Source organism: Bactrocera oleae, chromosome 3 (assembly GCF_042242935.1).
Source record: "Bactrocera oleae isolate idBacOlea1 chromosome 3, idBacOlea1, whole genome shotgun sequence".
NCBI classification, from domain to species: Eukaryota; Metazoa; Arthropoda; class Insecta; order Diptera; family Tephritidae; genus Bactrocera; species Bactrocera oleae.
This window is the reverse complement of record NC_091537.1, coordinates 44,422,741-44,447,226: the sequence shown is the minus strand read 5'-3', so window position 1 is coordinate 44,447,226 and position 24,486 is coordinate 44,422,741. Positions and strand designations below refer to the sequence as shown.

The following is a 24,486-nucleotide window of genomic DNA, read 5'->3' as shown; positions in this document are numbered from 1 at the left end:
TATATAATACTAACATTTAAAAAATTATTAATAAAATTAAAGAGTTTTTCACTAAAAGTAGTGCAATAGTAAAAGTGAGTATAACACCGCACTCAAGGTGAAAAAATACGTGAAGTCAACAAATGGTCCTTCGAGCCGCATTGAAAGGCACCTAAAGAAAAAAAAAGGAAAAACGTAAAAATTAAAGTGAAAGGTATAAAACAAAGTTCAAAAACGAAAAGTACAAAAGTACTAATATATGTACATATATGCATACCTAAATACATACTAACAGTGGTTAAACAAAATTACTACAACGGGCGCGAAATCAATTGATATACAAAACTAACACAAAAAATCACCAAAAATTAAAAACGGGCGCGATTTAACCAAAACTAAGAGAAAAAATCAACAAAAAGCACGGGAATTAAATCCACCAAGAACGCAGAGAGGAGGACAGTAACGCACACGAAAAACGCCGGAGACAAGAACAAAATTAAAACAGAGAAAAACGAGAAGAAGCATACACATTCATAAGTACCTATTACTCCCAAAAACCCTTGGCGGAAAAAAAAGTGAGTCCATTCCAATTACATTTTAAAATAGAGGCATTTGATGCACATACCTATGTATGTTGATTTACAGTTTTATCGGTATTTCGTTAGAAATAAATAACCGAACAAAATAACTGAAAAAGAAAACAATATACGGTATCTCAGCTTATTTTGTGTCTCCAAACACACCGTTATATTCTTTAAAAAAAAAATTTTTTTGCAAAGTCAAGTATTCCAAGCAACAAGCAGGACCGCCTAGAGCAAAAACAAAAAATTAAACATATTACAGAAATACATACATACATATGTGCGTATACCTATAATTTAAATACAAAATTTTTTGGGCTTTAAAACTTTGCCTTTTGCTATTAATCGCAAGTAACATATTTTCTAACATGCCTACATAATCATATGGTACATACATAAATTAACTAATTCTAAAAGTTCCAAAAAAAATTACTGTTGTTCAAATACCTGCCTGCTTAATTCGTATCTCCAAACACACCACAAGACAAAATACAAAAACAATTTTATAAGTCAAGTTCATCGACTTGCAAACTTTCCAGCGATACCCCTTGGGCCCATAAAGCTACAAGCAGGATCGCTCAGAACATATAAGCAAAGGCAGAAAGAAAAAAAAAACAACAACAACATTATCGGCATTTATGTATGTACACATATTTTATTTTCTTTTGCTCTTCTCATTTCTCTTATATATTCTCTTAAAAAATATACATAAAAATTAATATATTTACAAGTATATATATATAAATATAGGCACTCAGCAAAACTTTACAAAAACGCGTTACATGTATGCATGTACATATATGTATATTTAATGGTTGCGTTGATAATGTTTGAAGCGGGTGGTCCTGCTGCTGGCACGTCTTGTCAGTTTGGCGTTCGTGAGAAGAAGGGAAGAATTGCAGGATGAAGGAGAATGGGGTTGCTTGTGACTTTAATATAAAATTGTAGTAAAGGGTTGCCGGTCGGTAGTGTTGTGCGTTTTGACGGTCGGCAACATAGTACAACATAGTTGTAGCCTGTCGGTAGTGTATGATGTTGCCACAGTATCCCCCTTCAGACTGGGCGATCGCTTATGATCATAAGTCCTGTGAAACGAAGGTTACTTTACGACGTTCTTGCCCAGTTGATATGGTTTGACGGGTCGGTGGCGGTAAATCCTCGTACGGGAGGTATGCTGGTTTTAATCGGTCTATGGAAATGTTTTCTGGTTTGCCTTTTATTGCGATTGTGTAATATTTTTCCGCGCGTGATAAAACTGTGTACGGTCCTTCGTAAGGTTTCGAAAGTGATGGACGAACTGAATCGTTTCTTACGAAGACATTTGGGCAAGTCGCAAGGTCGGGATGCACAAATACTTTCCTCTGTCCATGCCATGCTGTCTTCGATGGTCTGATTGTGTTCATTACGTCTCGGAGTTGGGTAACGAACTCTGTTTGGGTTTTGAGTCGGCTGTCGTGTGTGAAAAATTCTGAAGGAATTCGCAATGTCGTACCGTAAATTAGTTCGGCCGGTGATGCTCCTAAGTCTTGCTTGTAGACGGTTCGTAAGCCTAAGAGTATAGTAGGCAGGAAGTCGGTCCAACGTTCTGAGTTGATGCATAAAATGGATGATTTTAAGTTTCGATGCCATCTTTCTACTATTCCGTTTGCCTGTGGATGATACGATGTTGTCTTCAGATGCGTTATGCCGAGCGACCTTGCCAGCTCTGTAAATAGGGTGGATGTGAATTGACGACCGCGATCTGATGTAATGACGGCTGGAACTCCGAATCTTGCAATCCAATTAACGATTAAAGCTTTTGCGATGGTTGGCGCTGTCATGTCGGGTATGGGAATCGCCTCTGGCCATCTTGAGAAACGTTCAATGATTGTGAGACAGTAGCGGTTACCAGCGTGTAAAGGAAAGGGACCTACGACGTGTTAATATGATCGAATCGCGTGTCACCAGATTCGTAGCGTTTAAGAGGCGTAAATGTGTGTCGAGTTATTTTAGCTTTTTGGCATTGCTCGCATGCTCTTGCGAAAGCTACACTGTCTTTTTGGATTCCAGGCCAGACGAATCTGCTGGTTAGGAGTTTGGCTGTAGCACGTGTACCTGGATGGCATAGCCCATGAGTTGTTCGTAACACCTCAGAACGAAACTTCTTTGTAATGAATGGTCTAATGTTGCCAGTTGACGAGTCGCAGATTATTTGTTTGTCGCATCCGGGTATTGTGAATAATTTTAGCTGAAGAGATGAATTACTATTGTTTTGGCAAAGGAATTTGAGCTCTTGATCGACTTGCTGGTCTTCGGCAAGTTTGGAGTAGTCTATGCTGTTTGCGTGAATTTGTGCTATTCTTGAAAGCATGTCAGCTGTTACATTGGCTTTCCCCTCTACGTGGCGAATATCTGTGGTTATTTGAGAAATGTAATCAAGTTGGCGAGCTTGACGACTCGAGCATTTTTCAGGATTCTTCTGGAATGCATAGATTAGTGGTTTATGATCGCTATATATGTGAAAGGTTCGTCCTTCCAGCATGTATTTAAAATGGCGGACGGCCATAAACATCGCTGTGAGTTCTCTGTCATAAGTGCTGTAACGTTCCTGAGTTTTGTCGAATTTTTTGGAGAAGTATGCTAACGCTTCAAAGTTGCTTCCTGTTACCTGGTGCAGAACAGCTCCTGCGGCTGTATCCGAGGCGTCGACCCATAGTGACATCTCAGCGTCTTTTGAGGGATGTGCCAAAAGAGAGGCATTCGCAAGCTGGGTTTTACATTTTTCAAATGCTGCTGTCGTAATATCAGTCCATTGGAGCTGAGAGCGATCGTTCTTTTTGTTTCCAGGGCACATGGCTAACAGAGGTATTTGCGTTTCGATGGCGTGTGGAATGAATCGTCTGTAGAAGTTAATTGTGGCTAAGAATCGCTTGAGGCCATTGACGGTAGTTGGTTTTTCGAGATCTATAATAGCTTGTACGCGGTGCTTTAGTGGTCTTATTCCCTCTGCTGAGACAGTATGACCTAAAAAGATGATTTCCGTTTTTCCAAAGACAGACTAGCGTTGATCCTTAAATTGTGCTTCTGTAGACGTTCAAAAAGTCGGCGAAGGTGTAATAGATGTTCGTCTAGAGATGATGATGCTACACAGATATCGTCCATGTACGGGAATACAAAATCTAGTCCTAGGGACTAGTAGGACTGGTAGTAGGACTTCGTGTATAAGCCTTTGTAATGTCTGCGCTGCATTACGAAGACCAAAAGGCATATACAAAAATTCGAATAGGCCGAAAGGTGTGATGATGGCCGTTTTCGGTACGTCTTCTGGATTTACAGGAACTTGATGGAAGGCTTTTTGTAGATCGATCTTGGAAAAGATCGTCTTACCTCTTAGATTGCTAGTGAAATCCTGAAGATAGGGTATTGGATACCTGTCTGGGATTGTAACGGTGTTGAGTGCTCTGAAATCTCCACATGGCCGCCATGTACCGTCTGCTTTCTTTACCATGTGAAGAGGACTAGCCCAACTGCTGCTCGATGGACGGCAAATGCCCAGTTTTATTAGACTGTCAAATTCTGCCTTAGCCGCTGCCAGTTTATCTGGAGAAAGACGTCTTGGTCGTGCTGATAAGGGCGGACCGTGAGTTTCGATGTGATGGACCACCTCGGACATAGCTGTGCTTCCGAGTTGTGCCAACCGTGTTATGTTACCAAACTCTTTAAGTAAGCTCGTATATTCGCAGGACGTGTCAAATGTTTTTACTGATAAGGCTTCGCTACTGACAAGTTTTCCTATCGACGCTACTGATGTTAAGTTGTCGACTAATCGTTTCCTTTTTAAGTCGACCAGTAACCCATAGTGGCTTATAAAGTCGGCTCCTATAATTCCGCACGTAACGTCAGCGATCAAAAAATTCCAAAGGAATTCGCGTCTTAAGCCTAAATCGATTTTAAGGAGGACTTCGCCGTATACAGTGATCGGGGTACCGTTCGCTGCGTATAACTTTACCGTCGATGATTTCATGTTGTTTTGGACAATTTTAGGAATTATGGAGGCGTCTGCTCCGGTGTCTATCAAAAAATTATGTTTGGAGAGCCCGTCAAAAAGTTTCAGGCGGTGTGTGACTGCAGGACGTAAGTTACAGATGTGCGTTGCAGTCTTCGATGCAGATAGTCATTTGCTTTTCTCCAGGTTGTTGTATGAGCAGGGTTTCCTACATGTTCGAGCGTTGGCGCCGAACTTATGGTGATACCAACATAACTCATTCGTGTGCGTAGACTCCTGGTGCACATATCGTTGGTGTCTCTGCCGGCTTTGGCTGCGGCTCCTTGGTCGTCGCGATTTTATAACTTCCATCTGCTTCGTGAGCTGAGCGATCTCATTTCGGATTTCTCGTAATGTAATTGGCTCATCGCTGGCCTCCTTGGGGGCGCTTATTGCTGGTTGTTGATTACCTACTACGTTAATTTGTCGAAAATTCATAGAATCGGCGATGGCGTCTGCAATTGCGATTTTATCTGCAACGTCACCTTTTGATGCGATTACCGTAGCCTGAGCGTGGGGTGGTAGACGTGAGGCCCACAGATCGATAAGTACTGTTTCACAGAGCGCGGTGCCAGCCACTCGTCTCATGTCGTTGAAAAGTTGGCTTGGCTTTAAGTCACCCAGGGGCATATCCGAAAGAACACGTTGCACGCGACGTTGTTGGCTGTCTGCAAAATGTGCTATTAGTTTGGATTTAATGTACTCGTAGCGGTTAAGCGAAGGTGCTGAATCGATGACTGCCCTTAACTCCATTAGCTTGCTTGGAGGAACTTGTGCCATGACCAGGTTGTATTTCCTTGTGTCGTGTGTCACACCGGTAGCTGCGAACCAGAACTCCAATGACAAAAAATACGACTCGATGTTTGTTTCGTTTATATTGGGTGGGCTTATGCGTGGTACCATAGCTGCGTCCACGTGGAAATCAGGCTGATGCACCTCGATTGATGATCTAGGCAAAATGCTTTGCGGTTGCACTGCCTGTCGAACGTTCGGGGGTGACGATGTTTGCGCGTTATTTTCACCTTGTTGTGCCATTTTGATCACGTCGGGTCACCAGTTTTAATGGTCTTGTCAGTTTGGCGTTCGTGAGAAGAAGGGAAGAATTGCAGGATGAAGGAGAATGGGGTTGCTTGTGACTTTAATATAAAATTGTAGTAAAGGGTTGCCGGTCGGTAGTGTTGTGCGTTTTGACGGTCGGCAACATAGTACAACATAGTTGTAGCCTGTCGGTAGTGTATGATGTTGCCACATATATGTACACATGCCAGTATAACTAAAAAGTATACGGTCAAAACGGATTAGCATATATGTACAAACATATGAAAATTAAAATTAACATACATAGGTATGCAGATATATATACATTTGTTGTTAAGAACAATTTTATTTTCGCGTTCCTTTTAAACAAATGTATATAGATACATATAATAAAAACGAATATACATACATCCAAAATATACATATCATTCGCGAGTGAAACGAATACCCAGTAAGCAATTTCGGCAATTTTTAAGATAATAATAATACGGACATACATTTTAATAAAATCTAAATTGACTTGTCCGATATAAAACAAAAAAAAAAAATTATAACAGACTAATTTTACAATCAGTTTCAACAAAAAAAAAATTTTTTTTAACTACAGTTTTGGGCAGCAAACTAAAATTTTTTACTACAACCGTATTATAGCAAATATTTAATACAAAACTATTTTAATAGCTAGCTAATAGCTTTCAATTTAATTCAAAGAGTTATAAATGCAATCTGATAAATCAAAAGAGGTTAAACCACGAAAACCTCTATCATTAGAAATTCCAAAAATGGCTGATGATGATAAAGCACAAGGCACACCCGCAGAAGCTACACGCTCAAAGCAGGGTGCAAAACAAAAAAGAACCAAAGACAATTCACTATCAAAGTTCATAACTAAAAGTGACAGTTTTATTAGATAGTGCACACGGGTTTCGGCTTCGCCTATTAACGACAATACAGAATCAGTCCTAAATTTAAAAATTCAAAGCATAGATAATATTATATATGGGCACGCGTTCTGACAGCGTACGATACAATATTAGATACTGACGACGCTGAACTCCCAGAAAACATTAAAGCTTCGGCATCAGCCAAATATGAAAACTGCCTCGATCAGTACGAAACTACGAAGGCAATGATATTAGACCAAATAAATTTATTAAGGCCATGTAGAGCCACTACTCCTCCTCCGAGAGTAGTTACAAATCCAAAAGAAAACCTAGATACAGGTATATTTTTAAAAGTACCAGCTTGTGATACTGAAGTTTTTCATGGAGGTTATGATCAATGGCCGTCCTTCCGGGACATGTTTACTGCCGTGTATATCAACCATCCTAAACTTTCACAAGCACAAAAGCTGTACCATCTCAGGTACAAAACAAAAGGGGAAGCAGGCAGTATTGTCAAGCGTTCCGCTTTGAATGACGAAAATTTTAATCTGGCTTGGGATGCACTGGTCGAAAGATACGAAAACGAAAGAGTATTGGTAGATAACCAAATAACTCCTTTAATGAATTTACCAAAAATTCAACAAGAAACCAGCCAAGAATTTCAAAAACTATACTCGACAGTGACTAATTGCTTATCTGTGTTAGAAACACAAAATGTATCCACAGAATCGTGGGACCCTATCCTAGTAAATATTTGCGCAGCGACACTACCTGATGCTGCTTTGCTACGATGGGAGCAATCACTAGTAGCAAGAAAGAAATCGCCAAAATGGCATCAAATGAAAGAATTTTAAGCAACTCAGTACGAAATAGCTGAGCGAGTAGATAAAAAGGTAGTAAAAAATGACTCAAATAAAAACTTTTTAAACCCCAAGTCAGTAATAACACACAATATAATAGACACGTTAATAGAAGCCAAACATTCGTGTCAAATCAAACAAACCATTGGCAATCATTATGTGAAATCTGTAAAGGAGGACATAATATAAGATCTTGCGAGAAATTTAAAAAAATGTCCGTTTCAGATAGAAATAATCTTGTCCGAGAACATAAACTTTGCATCAACTGTCTGTCAAATTCTCACGGGACAAAAGACTGTGAAAGCAAATTCAGTCGTGTGTACTGTCAACGACGACATCACTCATTGCTTCACATAACCAATTTTACAAATATGAAGCAAAATCATATACATAAAACCACGGGCCTAGTCGCGACAACCAAATCAGGTAATCCCGAAATCCCGAATCCCGAAAATAAAGAGGAACACCCATGTTGCTCAAAAGCAGCAAAAGTTCAAGCGCGTCATTCAGAGAATGAAAGCAAAATTCTTTTACCCACAGCGGTCATTGCTATAGAACATAAAGGAGATTTATTCAAATTAAGAGCATTAGTAGATCAAGACTCTCAAAGATCCTTTATATCATCAAAAGCTCAGAATCGGCTAAAATTGCCAATCAAAAATTCTAGTTTTCAAATTTCGGGAATGGGCGGAAGAATTATACAAAATTCAAATAAAGTTTGCCCAATCACCATAGTCTCTCCAAACGCGGATATACGAATAGATGCACAAGCCATTGTTCTACCGCAGCTCACTAATTTGCTTCCAAGCTATGAAATAAATAAAAAACAGTGGGAAAAATGCTCACATCTCAAATTAGCAGATCCCAACTGCCATACCCCATCACAAATCGACATATTATTGGGCAGCGACTTAATACCTCAAATAATTCTTGAAGGCCAAGTCACAGAAAAAATTAACTCCTTCACAACTCAAGTTGAAAATATTTCAAACGAATATTTAAATAATCAACTCAAAAAATTCTGGGAAGTAGAAGAACTACCCCAAATCACAAAACCTTCAGAAGAAGACCTGGCAGGCGAACTTATTACCAGTCCACATAGTTTAAAAAAAACATTACATTTTCATTGTAAAAACAAAATTACTTATTTTTATAAATTACTAAAATAAATACACTATATCCAAGAATTAAACAATTACCCTAACATCTTCAGTGTTATACTCTATCTTAACGAACATGGTCGTTGTGTTGTGCGACTCCCATTCAAGCCCACCTTTCCAGAAACGATAGCTCTAGGCCACTCGAGAATATCAGCAGTCCAGCAATTCCTAAGCTTGGAAAAAAGCTTGATAAAGAAAACTGAGCTTAAATCAGCATATGATGACGTGATGGATGAATATCTTGACCTCAATCGTATGGAAGAAGCTGTACCATATGAAAAAATATCTAAAGGTAGATATTTATTTTTTTATCTTCCGCATCACGGGGTAATAAGACCAGATAAAACCACAACAAAAGTACGAGTTGTTTTTAATGCTTCAAAGTGTACGAGCTCAGGCAAATCACAATCATGTACTATACACAGGGCCAACATTACAACCTGATCTCATGCTGCTAATACTAAATTGGCGCATGTTTAAATATGTTTTCAATGGAGATGTAGAGAAATGTATAGGCAAATTTTAGTACATAACGATGACCAAGATTTCCAGCGGATAGTCTTCCGAAAATCAAGTAATAGTCCAATCAGCGACTACAAACTTAAAACAGTCACCTTTGGCATCAATTGTGCACCCTATTTAGCCATTAGGACATTACATGAAGTGGCAAAAACCTGTCAAACAAATTTGCCTTTAGCAACTTCTGCGCTACAAAAACAAACATACGTTGATGATATTCTATCAGGTAGCCACAGTCTCTCATTAGCTTGCGAATCACTATCTCAAGTGATCAAAGCACTAAATTCAGCCGGGTTCCCCCTAAAGAAAATTACTTCAAATCATCCGGAGATAATAAAAAACATAAAAGGGGAAGACTTATTAGATACTAACTTCCTTAAATTTGAAAAGGCCAGTACTACAAAAACTCTCGGGATTCAATGGAATGCGATAACAGATCAATTCTCATATACAATTGAGTCAATATCTGCAATATCCGCCATAACCAAACGTCAAATACTTTCCTCGGTGGCAAAACTTTTCGACCCCGCAGGATGGCTTTCGCCAATAATGATTCAAGCAAAAATCCTCATTCAAGAACTGTGGCAAGACGGCACTGAATGGGATGAGCAAGTAAAACCCATACGTTTAACAAAGTGGGTTCAATTTGCAAACAATCTACATACCATCTCGGAAATTCGAATTCCTCGATGGGTAAATTTCGCACCTGACTATAATGTAGAATTACATGGCTTCTGTGATGTCTCTGAAAAGGCCTATTGTGCAACAGTTTACGTACGCACTGAATATGATATCAAAATATCTTCACGTCTTTTGGTAGCCAAAGCCAAACTTACTCCCCTGAAGACACTAAGCCTGCCACGGCTCGAACTGAATGGTGCACTTCTGTTAGCAAAACTAGTCTCAATTGTCCAAACCCTCTGAAATTAACCAATCACAAAATGTACCTTTGGTCAGATTCAGAAATAGTTTTAGCATGGCTAGAAAAACCACCATATACCTGGAAGACTTATGTATCTAACCGTATATCTCAAATACTGGACTTAGTTGGCCCAGCACAATGGCAACATGTTGCAAGTGAAGATAATCCAGCGGATCTTGGGACAAGAGGCTGCAAACCACTTTATCTCACCAGCACTACACCCTGGTGGAGCGGTCCTACGTGGTTAACAGAATCACAAGAAGTCTGGCCAAAGTCTCCCGCTCGCAATATAATAGCTCCTGAAATTCGGAGAATTGAAACCTTTCATATCACTCCTGATGAAGATGATATATTATAGTACATCGATTTTCATCATTCCCAAAAGCACTAAGAGTAGTCGCTTACATGTTTAAATTTATCCAAAGACTCAAACAAAAAGTTAAAGGAATAACAAATGATCCTTCCGTACAACTAACGCATTCCGACCTGCAACATGCCAAGGTCAGCCTTATTACATATACACAAACTCGCTATTTCATTCGGGAGAAATCAAAGTTAGTCGAAAGACGACCCCTCGATAAGGGAAGTTCACTTCTCGTTTTAAATCCTTTTTTGGACACTAACGGATTAATCCGGGCACATGGAAGACTAGTGAATTCCAGCCTTAGTTATAACGAACGACATCCCATTATAATTCCCGAGAAATCCCGGTTTACTTATTTATTTTTAATATATCTTCACCAACTTACATTACATTACTTGATGCAACAAATGGTCCGACTAGAATTTTATATACCGCGCCTAAAGCCACAAATTAAAAGAACGATTTTTATGTGTAAACAATGCACATTGTACAAGCACAAAATACGCACGCAGATCATGGCAGCTTTGCCACCTGAACGCTGCAATTTTGCTCTTCCCTTTACCATTACTGGGGTCGATTTTGCTGGACCTTTCCAGATAAAGGCCTCTATGTTAAGGTCTTCCTCATTCAGAAAAGGGTATGTGGCTATCTTTGTATGTTCCACGACAAAGGCAGTACACATCGGGCTATGTTCGGATCTGTCTACTGCGGCTTTTCTCGCAGCATTTGCACGCTTTGTCGGACGACCCGGATTTCCATCAAAAATTATGAGCGACAATGGGAAAAACTTTATCGGAGCTCAAAGAGCCACAGAGAAAGAGTTTGTAAAACTTACTAAAGAAGTCTCCCCAGAAATTGTTAAAAAATATGCACCACCAGGAATCGATTGGCAGTTTATTCCCCCTTGTTCTCCCCACATGGGCGGACTCTGGGAATCAGCTGTAAAAAGCTTTAAGTCCCATTTAAAGAAAACGGCAGGTAATCATAAATTCAATTATGAGGAATTTACCACACTACTCGCTCGTATAGAAGCCGTACTAAATTCAAGACCCATCTCACCACTCTCGCAAGATCCCTCCGATATCACAGCTCTTACACCTGGACATTTCCTCAGAGGAGCTCCACTTCTCACCATACCTGAGGTAGAAGGAGACTCACTCAATTTAATAGACCGATGGGAAAAAATTAAGATACTTCATCATGAATTCAGCCATAGATGGAAGGAAGATTACCTTAAAGATCTCCATAAGAGACATCGATGGAAAACGATCCAGAAGGAACCAAATACGGGCGAATGCGTCATCATACATGATGAATGCCTTCCTCCAACAGAATGGTGACTAGGCCGCATTGAAAAGGTCCGGGGGACCTGGGACAAGTTGGTGGTCACATAAGAATAGTAGACATACGAACACAAAATACTAACTCGACCATTAGTAAAATTGTGTTTTCTTCCGAACACCGAAGAACCGATTACACAAACCCCGCCAAGACAAGCGCATAAATAAAATCAAAACCGACAATTAATTCGTTTAACTCAAAATACGACCGTTTTATAATCCGTACATGTAAATCTAACACTAACAAACGCGATTAAAAATTAACCAAAACATGTATAGTTACATATACATATGTATATATATATATATATCTATTTTTCAAACCAAGCAACAAATATCATAATTTAAAATTATGAGCCAAACCATATTTTAATATATTCCTATTCCAATAGAAATGGACGTAGAAGATATCTACAGCGCTCCCAAGACTGTGAGGTCCGTAATTGCTGCGCCTAGAGCATCTGGTCCACCCATCGCAGCACCAAGGATGCAAAGCGTCACGGCTCCACATAGCCAATCATCTGCAGCAGCAGTCAGTGATGCAAACGAGGAGCAGTTTGATGAGCATCTGCCTCCACGATGCAGTTTATGTCGTCGACCTCACGTCCTGAAGAGGTGCACTATCTTCAAGAGCATGAAGCCCGCTCAACGCAAACAGATCGCCAGAGCCCACGGACACTGTATGACTTGCTTGGCAGATAGTCACTCCACCTTTGACTGTATGACCGACGGATCGTGTCAATATTGCCAACGACCGCATCATACTTTGTTCCATCGATTCCCTCGACGAGCAAATCCGTCCACAACACAGACCAGTCACCGGCACAGACAACAAGGGAATCCCGTCCAGCGCCAAAGAGTACATCGCCCGAAGCCATCCAGAGGGGCACGCATATGCCACCTCCACCACCCTATGGTCATCGCAACCAGCGGCAAATGTCAACCGGATTGAACGCCGTAGTGAGCACTCTGCAACAGTTGCAAAGACTTCTAGGCAATTAATTCGCCTAGGGGGACCGGGATGTTCATGCGACTTCTAATCCCGCGACATTTTTACAATTAAGCTCACAACCACCGTACAACATCACACCATACAACATAACACAATGCAACATCATACACCACCTACAACACACCATATCGCTCACCAACATAACCATATACAATTAACCAACCACACTACACACCTACACTATACACCCACACTGCAACCACCGTTTTTCCAACACCCGAATGATCAAAAGGGACCAGTCAGACCGGGATGGGCTCTCTTTTCGATTTCATCCGTGACCTATAAGGTTCTACATTAACGTTCCCGCAGAGTGATTTTCGTCGCATAAAATAAAAGTGAAATTATAAATTGGAAGTGTATTATAAATTATTTAAAAAAATAAATATAAGAAAGTGAACTTTTTATATTATAAAGTATTATCAAAAAATATAGTATATAATACTAACGTTTAAAAAATTAATTAAAGAGTTTTTCACTAAAAGTAGTGCAATAGTAAAAGTGAGTATAACACCGCCCCAAGGTGAAAAAATAAGTGAAGTCAACATAGATAAAAACCTAATATAATATTTATAACCTTACAGTCATTGAACAAACAACATCATATTTTTTCTCAATGTCAAATTTTGTACCGGAAAGTGATGATTTGCGGAAAGCATTAAGTTTTTGTTTCAATTTGAAGGAAAGTGCTGCCGAGTCGCTTCGAATGCTTGTCGAGGCATATGGTGATCCTGCTCTATCAGTAGCAACATGCAAAAGATGGTTTCAACGGTCCAGATAGTATGATTTTGAAGTGAGAAATGAAGAACGCCGAAGACCACCAACAAATTGTGAAGACGTCGCACTGCAAGCAGAATTGGATGAAGATGATACTTTGCATCAAAAGCAAATGACAGCCTTGTTAAATGTTGCACAACCAACAATTTCAGACCGTTTAAAAGTTATGCGAAAAACCCAAAAGTGTGGAAAATGGGTGTCACATGAATTGAATGATTGACAAATGGAAAACCGAAAAAACACTTGTGAAATTTTGCTTTAGAGACACGAAAGAAAATCAGTTTTGTATCGAATTGTAACTGGCGATGAAAAATGGATTGATTTTAAGAATCTCAAACGGAGAAAATCATGGGTTTATCCGGACAGCCATTAACGTGGACGGCAGAAACAGATCGATTCGGTAAGAAGGCAATGCTCTGTGTTTGGTAGAATAAGAAGGGTGTAGGATATCATGAGCTTCTCAGACGTGGTGAAACTGTTAATACTAATCCCTACAGACAACAAAATACAATCAAAGGACGCATTGGATTAGCAGCACTTCGATTCCTACGCAGAAGTCGAAAATTGGGTGTATGATTGGTTTGCTTCAAAATACGAATATTTCTATTGTGATGGTATCCACGAATTGCTTGGAAGGTAGTCAAAATGTGTAAAAAGTAATGGTCAATACTTTGAATATATTTTTTTACTTCACTATTTAAAATTCTTATTTCATTTTCACATTTCATACCGGTACACCTGTTACATTGTAATCTCACGTGTAGGAAAACCATCGAATATATTTGCGCTACCTGGAGATAGATTAAGGAGTAAAGTTAACCGGATGTTTGAAAATCTTGATATCAGTTTAATGGGGGCTGGTGGAAGTTTTCACCCGATTTTATCCATTTAAGGCACAGAGATGCACCGTTAGGAAAATATACGTTCACTTATTTTAATTGAGATAACCAAAATATTGGCCGATATATAGAGTATAAAGTCAGCCGGAAGTTCGATAATATTTCTATTATTCAACCCATTTTTGACATACAGACATGTTATTACGAAGAAAGGATTCTCTCCTAATTTCACTATTATATCTCACACATTGACCGATTTTTCCGGTAGACATTAGCCATAGACACTGGAGTCCACAGTACCTGGAGGCTTCAATAGTTATGGTCCGATTTCGACAAATTTTAAACCTGTAATGGCACACCATAAAGGCAATTTTCCTGCAAAGTTTTATCTCAATATATTAACTGCTGCTTGATTTGTATACTGTAAAGTAAAATATTGGATACCATTTAAGGCTGTGTATGGGAGGTAGGCGTGGTTGTACAATAGTAATTTTCGCGAAATTGATCAAGTAGGTCTGGAGGTATGTGATTTCACTAAAAAAAGGGCGTTGCCACGTCCAGTGTCCAAATTTGATACTGGATCCTAAAAAGTCTCGGTTATACCATAAAATTTTATGCCTCTGGCCGATTTAGTTACAAATTTATTGCACTTTTAGTAGTTTTTAACAAAACCTCGGTTATACCATAAAATTTTATGCCTCTGGCCCATTTAGTTACAAATTTATTGCACTTTTAGTAGCTTTTAACAAAACCATTATATGAGGATTGGGTGGGTTATCATCCGGTTTCACCTATTTTGCACGGTGTCGATATGATTTGTCTTGTGCAAATTTGGGTTTTATAGCTTGAATGGTTTGGGAGATATATACATGAAATATTGTTTGTACCGAATTAATAATTACGATTCGTTGTACCAAATTACACCTGCAGCTTAGTTATAGTAGTTTATAGGTTTTCGGTTAATGGCGTTTCGTGGGCGTGGCATGGGTCCGATTACGCCCATCTACGAACTTTTTTTTTGCCAAGGAATACGTGTGCCAAGTTTCATTAGGATATCTTAATTTTTACCCAAGTTACAGCTTGCACAGACAGACGGACAGAATTTCAACTCGTCTCGTCATCCTGATAATTTATATATTATATATACCTATATCTCCATATCTATCTCAATTAGTTTAAGGTGATACAAACATTCGTTAGGTAAACAAAACTATTATACTCTTTAGCAACATGTTGCAAGAGTATAAAAATAGAGCATGGTCCACCTCATTCATTATATTAAATGTTATTATTCATCAACTAATAACTATGTAATTCACTTATTTGTTACAAACTTGAATATAAGACTAATAAAATATTGATTCGTGCTTAATACATATCTATAAAAACATATATCAACCATTTTAAAATTTACCGGCTATAAAGTTTTCCTCGTAAATTTGAAAATTATTGATATACTTTTTTGTAGATCTGTTTATGGCTTTCCAACGCACGGAAACGCAATGTATACGAACTTTTTTGCGCAAAACATGGAAACTCCTAGGTGCTCCCGAAAACTTTCAAGGATATCACTATGCCTTGGAACCCATTGCACGTTTATCGTGAAGTTCCACTAAGAAATCAAGACATTCTTTCATTATCTTTGACAACACCCTAGGAGACTTCAGTGATTTTAAAGCCGCTTGGCTCTCCGTATATATAAGCACACTTCTTGTCAGAACAACAAGACAACCAGTGGTGTGGTAACCGGAAGGTGATTTTTGTATCTTATTTGGCTGAAAAGATACCACCTTCAGCTCGATTTCCTAGTTTGGACCTATCCGTATAAATGCTTATCACTGCCTTCCTGTCCACCTCGCCCCTTTCCCACTCTTCTCTGGATGGGAAGGCAATATTGGGAACCGAATTTAGTTTCAATTCTATAGGATTTCGAGAATCCGTGGTCGTTGGTAGAAACGGGAACACATAAGTATCTTAGAATGCCCCTTACTACAGGCCAATTATTGAGAGGATTCCCTCAATCTAAGAGCTGACTTCTTTGCCAGTTGCTTCCAAAAAAAATCTGTTGACAGTAAATGTAAAATGACGATTAGTACCTGACTTGACGTTGTTCTAAGAGCTCCACTAGTGCATACACTGGCTGCTCTTTGTATGCTTTCCATATGCCTCACCGCGCATTTCTTTTCCATTATTGGCCACCATACCAATATAAAGTAGGGCATGATCTAACAACTACTGTGTAGAGCCAATGAGCTACCCAAGACGTTTGCCTCCATTCGGGGCCCACCATCCTGTTGCAGGTGTAAAGTGCTGTAGCCCTAGCGCGTAAGTTTGGTTTCCATGAAAGCTTCCTCTCTAAGTTTAGTCCTAAGTAGCTTGCTTTACCTTCAATTGTTAGTCTGATATCACTTTATACTGGCACCATAACTTATGGAGGATTGTGTTTCCAAGTAAACAACACTAGCTCCGTTTTACTAGCACTTAAATTTAATCCGCACGATACGGCCCAGCTACTTATATCATTTAAAATTGTTTGCATAAGGTTAGCGAGAGTGTTCGGCAATTTACCTCTAACCGACACCGCCACATCCCTAGCGTAGGCATCAACATGTACCCCTTTAACACGTCCCTTGTACATGTGTACATCTTTGGACAGATCTGTATATGGTTGAAGCTCCCAGCGTTGAAATTATTGACCTGCTCGTGAGCATCTGTTCAGTTAATTTTTTAAGAGGTTCACAGATGGCCAAACCTTTAAACGCTATTTCCATTAATTTTTCCAACGTTTTTAAGTATAATGAGACTTATTGGTCTAAAATCCTAATGAAAGAATATAGTTTAATTACAATTATTAATATGGTTTAATTGCAGTGCCCCATTAGGAAGGATTACTAACCAGCCTATTGTGTAGTTCTGCAACTGCTGTAATTGAGCCGGGACTAAACCGTCTGATCCCGGCGATTTGAAGGGGTTGAAACTTCTTTCGCCCAATACACATTATCGTCAGTATACCATACATTGCTTTCTGATACTATATCCATTGGAGTGTAATCTATCCCTATACCAATGTCTTGTGTATACTCCACGGCTTTTGAAGCTATCTGGGAAGTTGGTATCCATTAGTAGGCCTAAAGAGTCTTCACTTGATACCGTCCAACTGTTAGACGTTAGGAGATTGTAATAACTATCCCAATCTTTCTCGCCTTAAATAGTTTAGCAAACTAAACTGCTTCCTGCAGTCTTTCTGTAACTACGTGTTATTGGACAAGACACCTATAATTCTTGCCGGCAAGATTCCGTGAATAGTTCAACAATGATGTCTAGGTGCTCCTTGTTCTGGGCTAAATCATAAGGATACGTTGTTTTAGCTCTTGCCGAAAATGAGTGTTCTGCAAGAACTTTCCATTGGTCATACCAATTTAACAGTTGTTCTGACATAAGTGTGATATCAAGTATTTATTGTCAATTTCTTGTCATAAACGATGGCCTTCTGTTACACAACAGAAACTTAGTGCCTAGTAAGTAGTTAAAGAGACACTTACCTCTGTAAATGACGTCTATGCTGCCCCAGATTATATGGTGCGCGTTTTCAAGCATAGTCATGCACCTGAATGCTTCGTTGTTTCGTACCAACTCTTTTACTAGTTGAGAAGGTACTTGCTTCTCATCGTATGGCATATAGTCTGGCACCAACCGGTAACTACTTCCGCCCCTTTCCCAGCTTACTGCTGATGTGTCATGGTTGCTATAACGGTGTATCATAAAACTGTTATGGTTTTTCTTTGCCATGCTACATGCCCTGTTTTACCTTCCAAATTAGCCATACATAGCTTGTAGTTCGGTGTCCACAATACGCAAATACGCCTTCCATTAACCCATGGCTCCTGAATTAATACAAACTCAGTCTGTTCTATTGCCACGGTTAATTATAGCTACTGAAGCTCGTTTCCTGTGACGGGAATTAATTTGTAGCAGACACATTAATAAATGTATTATCTGCGCCTTCCTGAAAGTCACTTAATAGCTCTCTTTCAGTATAAAGGTTTGACAGTCTGTCTGCAAGATCAGACCCCGAAGAACACTCACCTTGATCTAAACTTTTAATATCACTCGAGGACTACATAGGATCTCCATCGATTTTGCCCATCTCGTTTTCCGATGCTAGTTGGTACGCAGCATCGGCATCCGACTTGTAAGTCGTGAGTCTTACCTTTGTAAATTCGTAGTGGAACTCCTCGCCATTTTTCGCCAGCGGTTCGATGGCATCCTTTGTTAGTAACAGCATAATCTGCATGGTTTTTTTTGGTCTCCACGTTAGATTCTTCTACGGGGTCCCCGAAGGAATTAACAAACTTCCACCCCTCCCTAGACAGACTCGGATCGCAGACTCTTATGAGCTGCATTATCTGCTCCGGCTGCGATGGTGTAGCCAGGATCCAGACCCTTGCTCTTGGTCTGGACGGGATGTATCTTATGTACCGTTACCAATTTAGCTCCGGGATATACCTTGGCTATAACAGTTTAGAGAGTACGACTGATCTCTCGTCGTCACAACGATGGTGGACCCGGATTATTTAGTAGCACATCCACGCCACGTTTGTCAGCGCAGCTTGCACCCATTTCAATTGGGCTCTGGATCTCCCTCCTCCAACACACCAACGATAATGCGATTTCGGGCCACATCAGCAAACAATTTTGCGGGTGTTACACCTTTTATTTTTAGTCTTTTGGCTGATGGCTTTGCCTCTTCAGGTGACCTCTGTGGCTTAGCTGCCATTACTGACGGTTGAAGTTTAAAGTTTGGTAAGATTGCTCTCGCTAGGTCAATATCGCCCTTTCCTCTGCTTAGCAGCCACGCTTTAGTTGCAGGGTTTGACCGGCTGCCTCCGGTACTGTTACATTCCTGGATCCAGCCTTAGCTTTTGCCCTTTAGTAGTGATTTCCTTTTCGTCAAGACCAAGCTTACCTCCTGTCTTCACGCTAGCTACTCTCGAGCTCGTAACGAACGCTGCACTCTTATGGGAACTACTAGGTTAGGTTAGGTTAGGTTAGAAGGTCGATCCCAAGAAGGATCCCACTTGGACAGCTTAAGACGCCGGTCCATTGTGATACCTACAAAACTCCTATAATCTGGATCAAAAGACCCTTATAAGTCGACGAAACGCTTTGTGCTTGCAATAAACTTTTTAAGGCGGCCAATATCCATTTCGGCTAAGTATTCAGGTCCGCCAAAAGTGTGATTGCCGAGAAATTTCAATCTCAGCCTAGTGAAAGCCGGACATTGGAGGAGAAAGTGCCGAAATGTTTTCACCTCGCCCTCCTCCATACAGCTTTGGCAACTAGCATCGGGTAGTACTCTAAGCCGTACCGCATGAGTGCCCATTGGACAGTGTCCAGTGAGAACTCCTACCATAGCGGCGAGATGCACTTTGCTCAGGGCGAGAAGTTCCCCCGACCTCCTGCGCTCCACTCTTGGCCAAAAGGATCTCGCGGTCGCACAGGAGTTGGTCATCGACCAGCGTCTGCTGAGTGCACGCGAGGTCCATTTATCCAAAGCTAGAACGCAAGACGTTAACGGAGATCCAACTCGATCCCATTCAGATGTGAGCGGGGCAAGGATGCCCCCCCTGGCTAGGTCATCGGCTTTGCAGTTACCAGCGATTCCGCTGTGACCAGGCACCCAAACGAGCCTGATGTTGAAATAGCCAGCTGCTATCTCAAGTGAGGACAGACACTCCTTGACTAGCTTTGCTTGCACGGTTCGCGCGCTCAAAGCTAGTATTGCCGCCCTACTATCGGAGTGGATGCTCACTTCTACAAACGAGGCTGCACTACGCAGCAGTACTTCTACCGCCACCTTGATAGCAGCCACTTCCACCTGAAAAATACTACAGTGGTCCGGTAGCCTGAAGCCAAGATTGACGGATAGCTCCTTGCAGAAAACCCCCCCTCCAACCCTCCCTACTAGCCTTGATCCATCCGTGAAAAAGCTCACCGCGCCTCTTCTCCAGCGGCTTCTTCCCATCCACATGTCCCTCGTTGGAATAAGAGCGGAGAAGAAGCCTCCTCGAGTGGCCTCAGTGACGCAGTGATCTAAAGTTTCAGGAATACAGCTGAAGGAGGAAAGAATGGGAAAATTTGAATTTTTATTTGGCTCATATTTGAAGGTTTGGTATGTCCGCTTGCCCATAGCCCTCGCTACGCAAGTAAGGCTATCTAATTACGGAGGGCGCCAGGTACCCCCGACCATAGTAGGACTCCCTATCTGTATGTTGTGCTATAGAGGAGCAACGGACTGTTGCCAGCCCGTCCCTGGTTACGTCGTGATACTATGGTATCTATTACCCGTCCGTAACCTTGGGGAGGGTTCAGCGGAGAATTTTTGCAAAAGCTAGACGCACGGGAAAATGTCAAATGAAATGGCAAATCTGTGGAAATCATCGGTATACGCTAGACATACGCTTCTTTGTATTTTCCCTTAATGAAATAAAAGTTTTGCTGGATTATTGACTACGTCATCCTGGTTTGTAGCTGTGTCAACAGACTTAATAATAAACAGCTCTTCACAATGAGATCATTGACATCTTTGTTTTTTGACGCCAATACTGCTCGTTCGCTCAGCTTAGTATAGTTATTATAACGGGTTTTCCAATAGGGATGATATGATTTCTAAGTATCGTTTCAGCCATTTTTAATATGGCATGAACTGTAATTTTTTTTCATTGTAATAAGTAATGTTTACAATTTCATCATGGAAAGATATACGAAAGAACAGCGTTTACAAGTCATTCAATTTTATTATCAAAATAATCGTTCTACAATTGCAACTTCGTGCGCTTGTGCCATTTTATGGTCGTTATAGTTCTGGTTAGTGGTCAATGGAGACGTTATAGATCGATGATAACCAAGTTTTTATGGCCGCAATTGGAAGAAGTGGATCTTGGCAACATCTGGTTCTAACAAGATGGGGCTACGTGCCACGCAATACGTGCAACAACCGAATTATTGCGAGAAAAGTTTGGACATTCGATAATTTCGATAAACCCGAGTCAAATAGGTCAACCAATTAATGATTCTCGTTATTGTAGCAGACTTTATACCGCATATGTCGGTCAGTGTGTGCTTTCTCTTCATAAAATTGCATGTAAAAATGTTTCCGAATATACTTGAGTAATGTCACAAGTTAACGCTGTCAGTCCAGACCTTCTCCTAGCACAAATTCTCCAAATGTAATGAATTCCGACTTTCGTGCTGACTTTACCTGTTTGTGTTGGTCAATTTATGTGATATTTCCTAAGTTTTACAAACATAATGTGGTTTAGTGCTGAATATGAATGAAATTGGTCTAGATCTTCGTCTAACCCATTTATCCCCATTTTAATCATTTTCGTTTCACTGCCTGATTTTTCAGTTTAGTTTTTGGGTTAATTTTCTATCACATATATAATATCTTGTAGTTGATTTTAATGAACCATATAGGAATAAGACTAAATAATATAAGTTAATACGATACCAAACATGAATCCTTTCACCCTTTCGTAGATTAATGAATGTTAAATTCTTCCGTAACATTTTCAATATAAAGTTTTGCCGATACCTGAGAGTATTTCCTCTGCTTTGATGATTGCGAGAGTATTAAACGTTCGGTTAAACCTGAACTCAGCCCTTCCTTATTTGTTTAATATAATGTAACCGATTTCTCGATAAATCGTCTACTTAGTACTCTCTCTTCGATCACTGGATTGTCAAATAAAAGTCCAAATTTAATGTCTGTACTATTTGTTTCTAATTCCAACAACTTAGTGTTTAACTACACATTACCCCAACTTACAACTGCATACTTACATCTCAGCTGCTCTTTACACGGCAGCACTCTAGCTAGAACTTTGTCTATTGCACAATCCGGCAGCTCCATATAGCAGATCGTTGCAAAAACTTTGCTACTAGAAAATTCTGGCAACTGCGATTTTTTCTGTGTTCATGTATATTTTGTTCTAGCACCTGGTTCGTCACACTGTCCACCTAAGTCTAACCATATTTGCGGTACCGAACGCATAGCAATTATTTCTCTCATCTCTTCTTCTAGGAAGCAGTTGATTTCTTTAGCCATCCTTCTCTTATTGGCGTTAATTTCATCCGGTTTTCGGATACCCAGTTTTAGACACATCTCCTGAATTACAACTGATTCAAAATTCCTATCTTAGTCAGAACGTAAATTCATTGGAACACCGACTCCCGTTACCCACTTACTGATGAATACGTCCGCTACTCATTCAGTCTGTTCATTAGGATTTGGGTATACTTCTGGAAATTCGCATATTAGGTATATGTGGACTAAGATAAGAGAAGTCTTGATAGGATCCAACCCAAGGGTATATTATTATCAAAGAAATATATTTTATATATATATAAAAAGATATTTTCGGTAAAAAGTCAGACATACGTACTGGGGTCCAAATCTTCGGTATGTGGAGGCTTGACCAGTTTTTGTCCAATTTGACAACGTTAAAACGCGAGATGGCATTGGTGCTTGATTTGTTTACTGGAAAGTGAAAGAATCATATGGAATTTAAAATTGTGCTATATCGAAAGCAGGTGTGGTTGTAGTCCGATTGCGCCCGTTTTCACAATATAACAAAGGATCGTCAGGATAAAGTAGGTACGTTTTGTTCTGAATTTGGTCGAGTAGGTCTAAATGTGATTTAACTTAAATGTGGGCGGTGCCACGCCCATTGTCCAATTTTGACACCGATTGCTTCTCTGTAGCAACATGTTGCAAGAGTATAAAAATAATTTACGATTTACGGACGATCTTATGCCGGGAAATGGAATTTTTAAGTCTAAAAACCGAAATCAAAAAGGTAGTGGCATAACAATTAGTAAGCAAAATTGTGAAACCTAAAAATGCATACATATTCATGGTTCAAACGATGATCGGATTCGAATCCTGGTCAAAGATTTGTATTGTTTTCGAATAATCGTATATTATTGCTTTTCTTTTATTTTTCTAGCATAATTGATCGCAAATATGAATATTACCTAATACTTTTGTGATTTTTGTGGAGCTGCCAGTTGATTGAATTTATTTCCTTTGATGGTGATGCTTGCGTTTACGAATTGAAACGTAATTTTTCAGAAATAAACGTGTGTTTCGTTATTTTCTTGTCTACTTGATGATAACAAAAAATTTGTAGAGTAAGTTCCAGTAATATGGAATACCTGTTTCCTTTTAAATCATAACAATAAAGTAATGTGGCCGCGACGAATGTATTTTTTTTGCAATATATGATACACTTATTTGAAAAATGTCAAAAATTGGAACTTTTAAAGTGGTGGGGGTAATGTGGTATACATGGTTCGTTACTAACACAATATCAATGTTTAAAAAAAAATACTTACAAATGTTTTAATTGAAAATAGAAACAATAAAATATGTGAACAAATTTATTAGCTTCCTTGGATTTGTCTGGATTAAAAAAAACCTTTGAGGCTCGCAAAAAACAGAATCATTTTATAAATAAATTCATATCATACATATAAATCCATACACTACATTAATATAAAAAAGCTGACGATTCTCCGCACTAAAATATTTTAGTTCAACCTAAAAAAGTAGCACTACTAAATCCACTTATGGCTATTTGGCCAGTTTGAACTCGCAAATATGGTTTTGTAAACAATCCGACTAAACCATAGAGCTTATTTGAGTGCTTGTTCTCGAGTAAAATGCCATACTTCGTTAGTATAATATACTTCAAGAGGGCCCATGAATGTTTTGTCCAATGGTTGCATTTTGGGTGAGAATGTGGTAGTAATGGCAAAACAACAACACCATTTTCACAAGCCAAATCAATTAGTTGTATATTTCGCGTTTGGCGATAATGTTCATTTAATATTAATAAAACCGGATATCTTTAGTATGCTTTGTGAATTCCAGAAAGTGTTTAAACCAGTTAGTAAAAATTGGTGTTTTTATCCATCCAAACAGATGGCACGACGATTTCGCTCCAGGTGATTAACCCTTCAGCTGTGATAAATTTGCCTTCTGACAAACAGAAGGCACTAAAAAAGAGACGCACAGGGAGAATTTGGGTAGATTAGATTCTAATCACCTCGGTAACGAGATAAACAAGTGTCAGTTTTGTATGTCGAATTCTTGCTGAATCCAGTAGATTAGTGAGATATCCTAC

General features: G+C 39.6%; 1 protein-coding gene and 1 pseudogene across 1 annotated transcript; one reads left to right on the top strand and one right to left on the bottom strand.

Annotated features, from left to right (window-relative positions):
- Window positions 1-4,713: 4,713 nt before the first annotated feature.
- On the bottom strand, window positions 4,714-5,619 carry LOC138856046 (uncharacterized). Its single transcript, XM_070106489.1, has one exon. The coding sequence runs from the start codon at window positions 5,617-5,619 to the stop codon at window positions 4,714-4,716; it is 906 nt and encodes a 301-aa protein (XP_069962590.1).
- A 2,319-nt stretch (window positions 5,620-7,938) lies between these two features.
- Window positions 7,939-13,073, top strand: LOC138856147 (uncharacterized; annotated as a pseudogene).
- The last annotated feature ends 11,413 nt before the right edge of the window (window positions 13,074-24,486 follow it).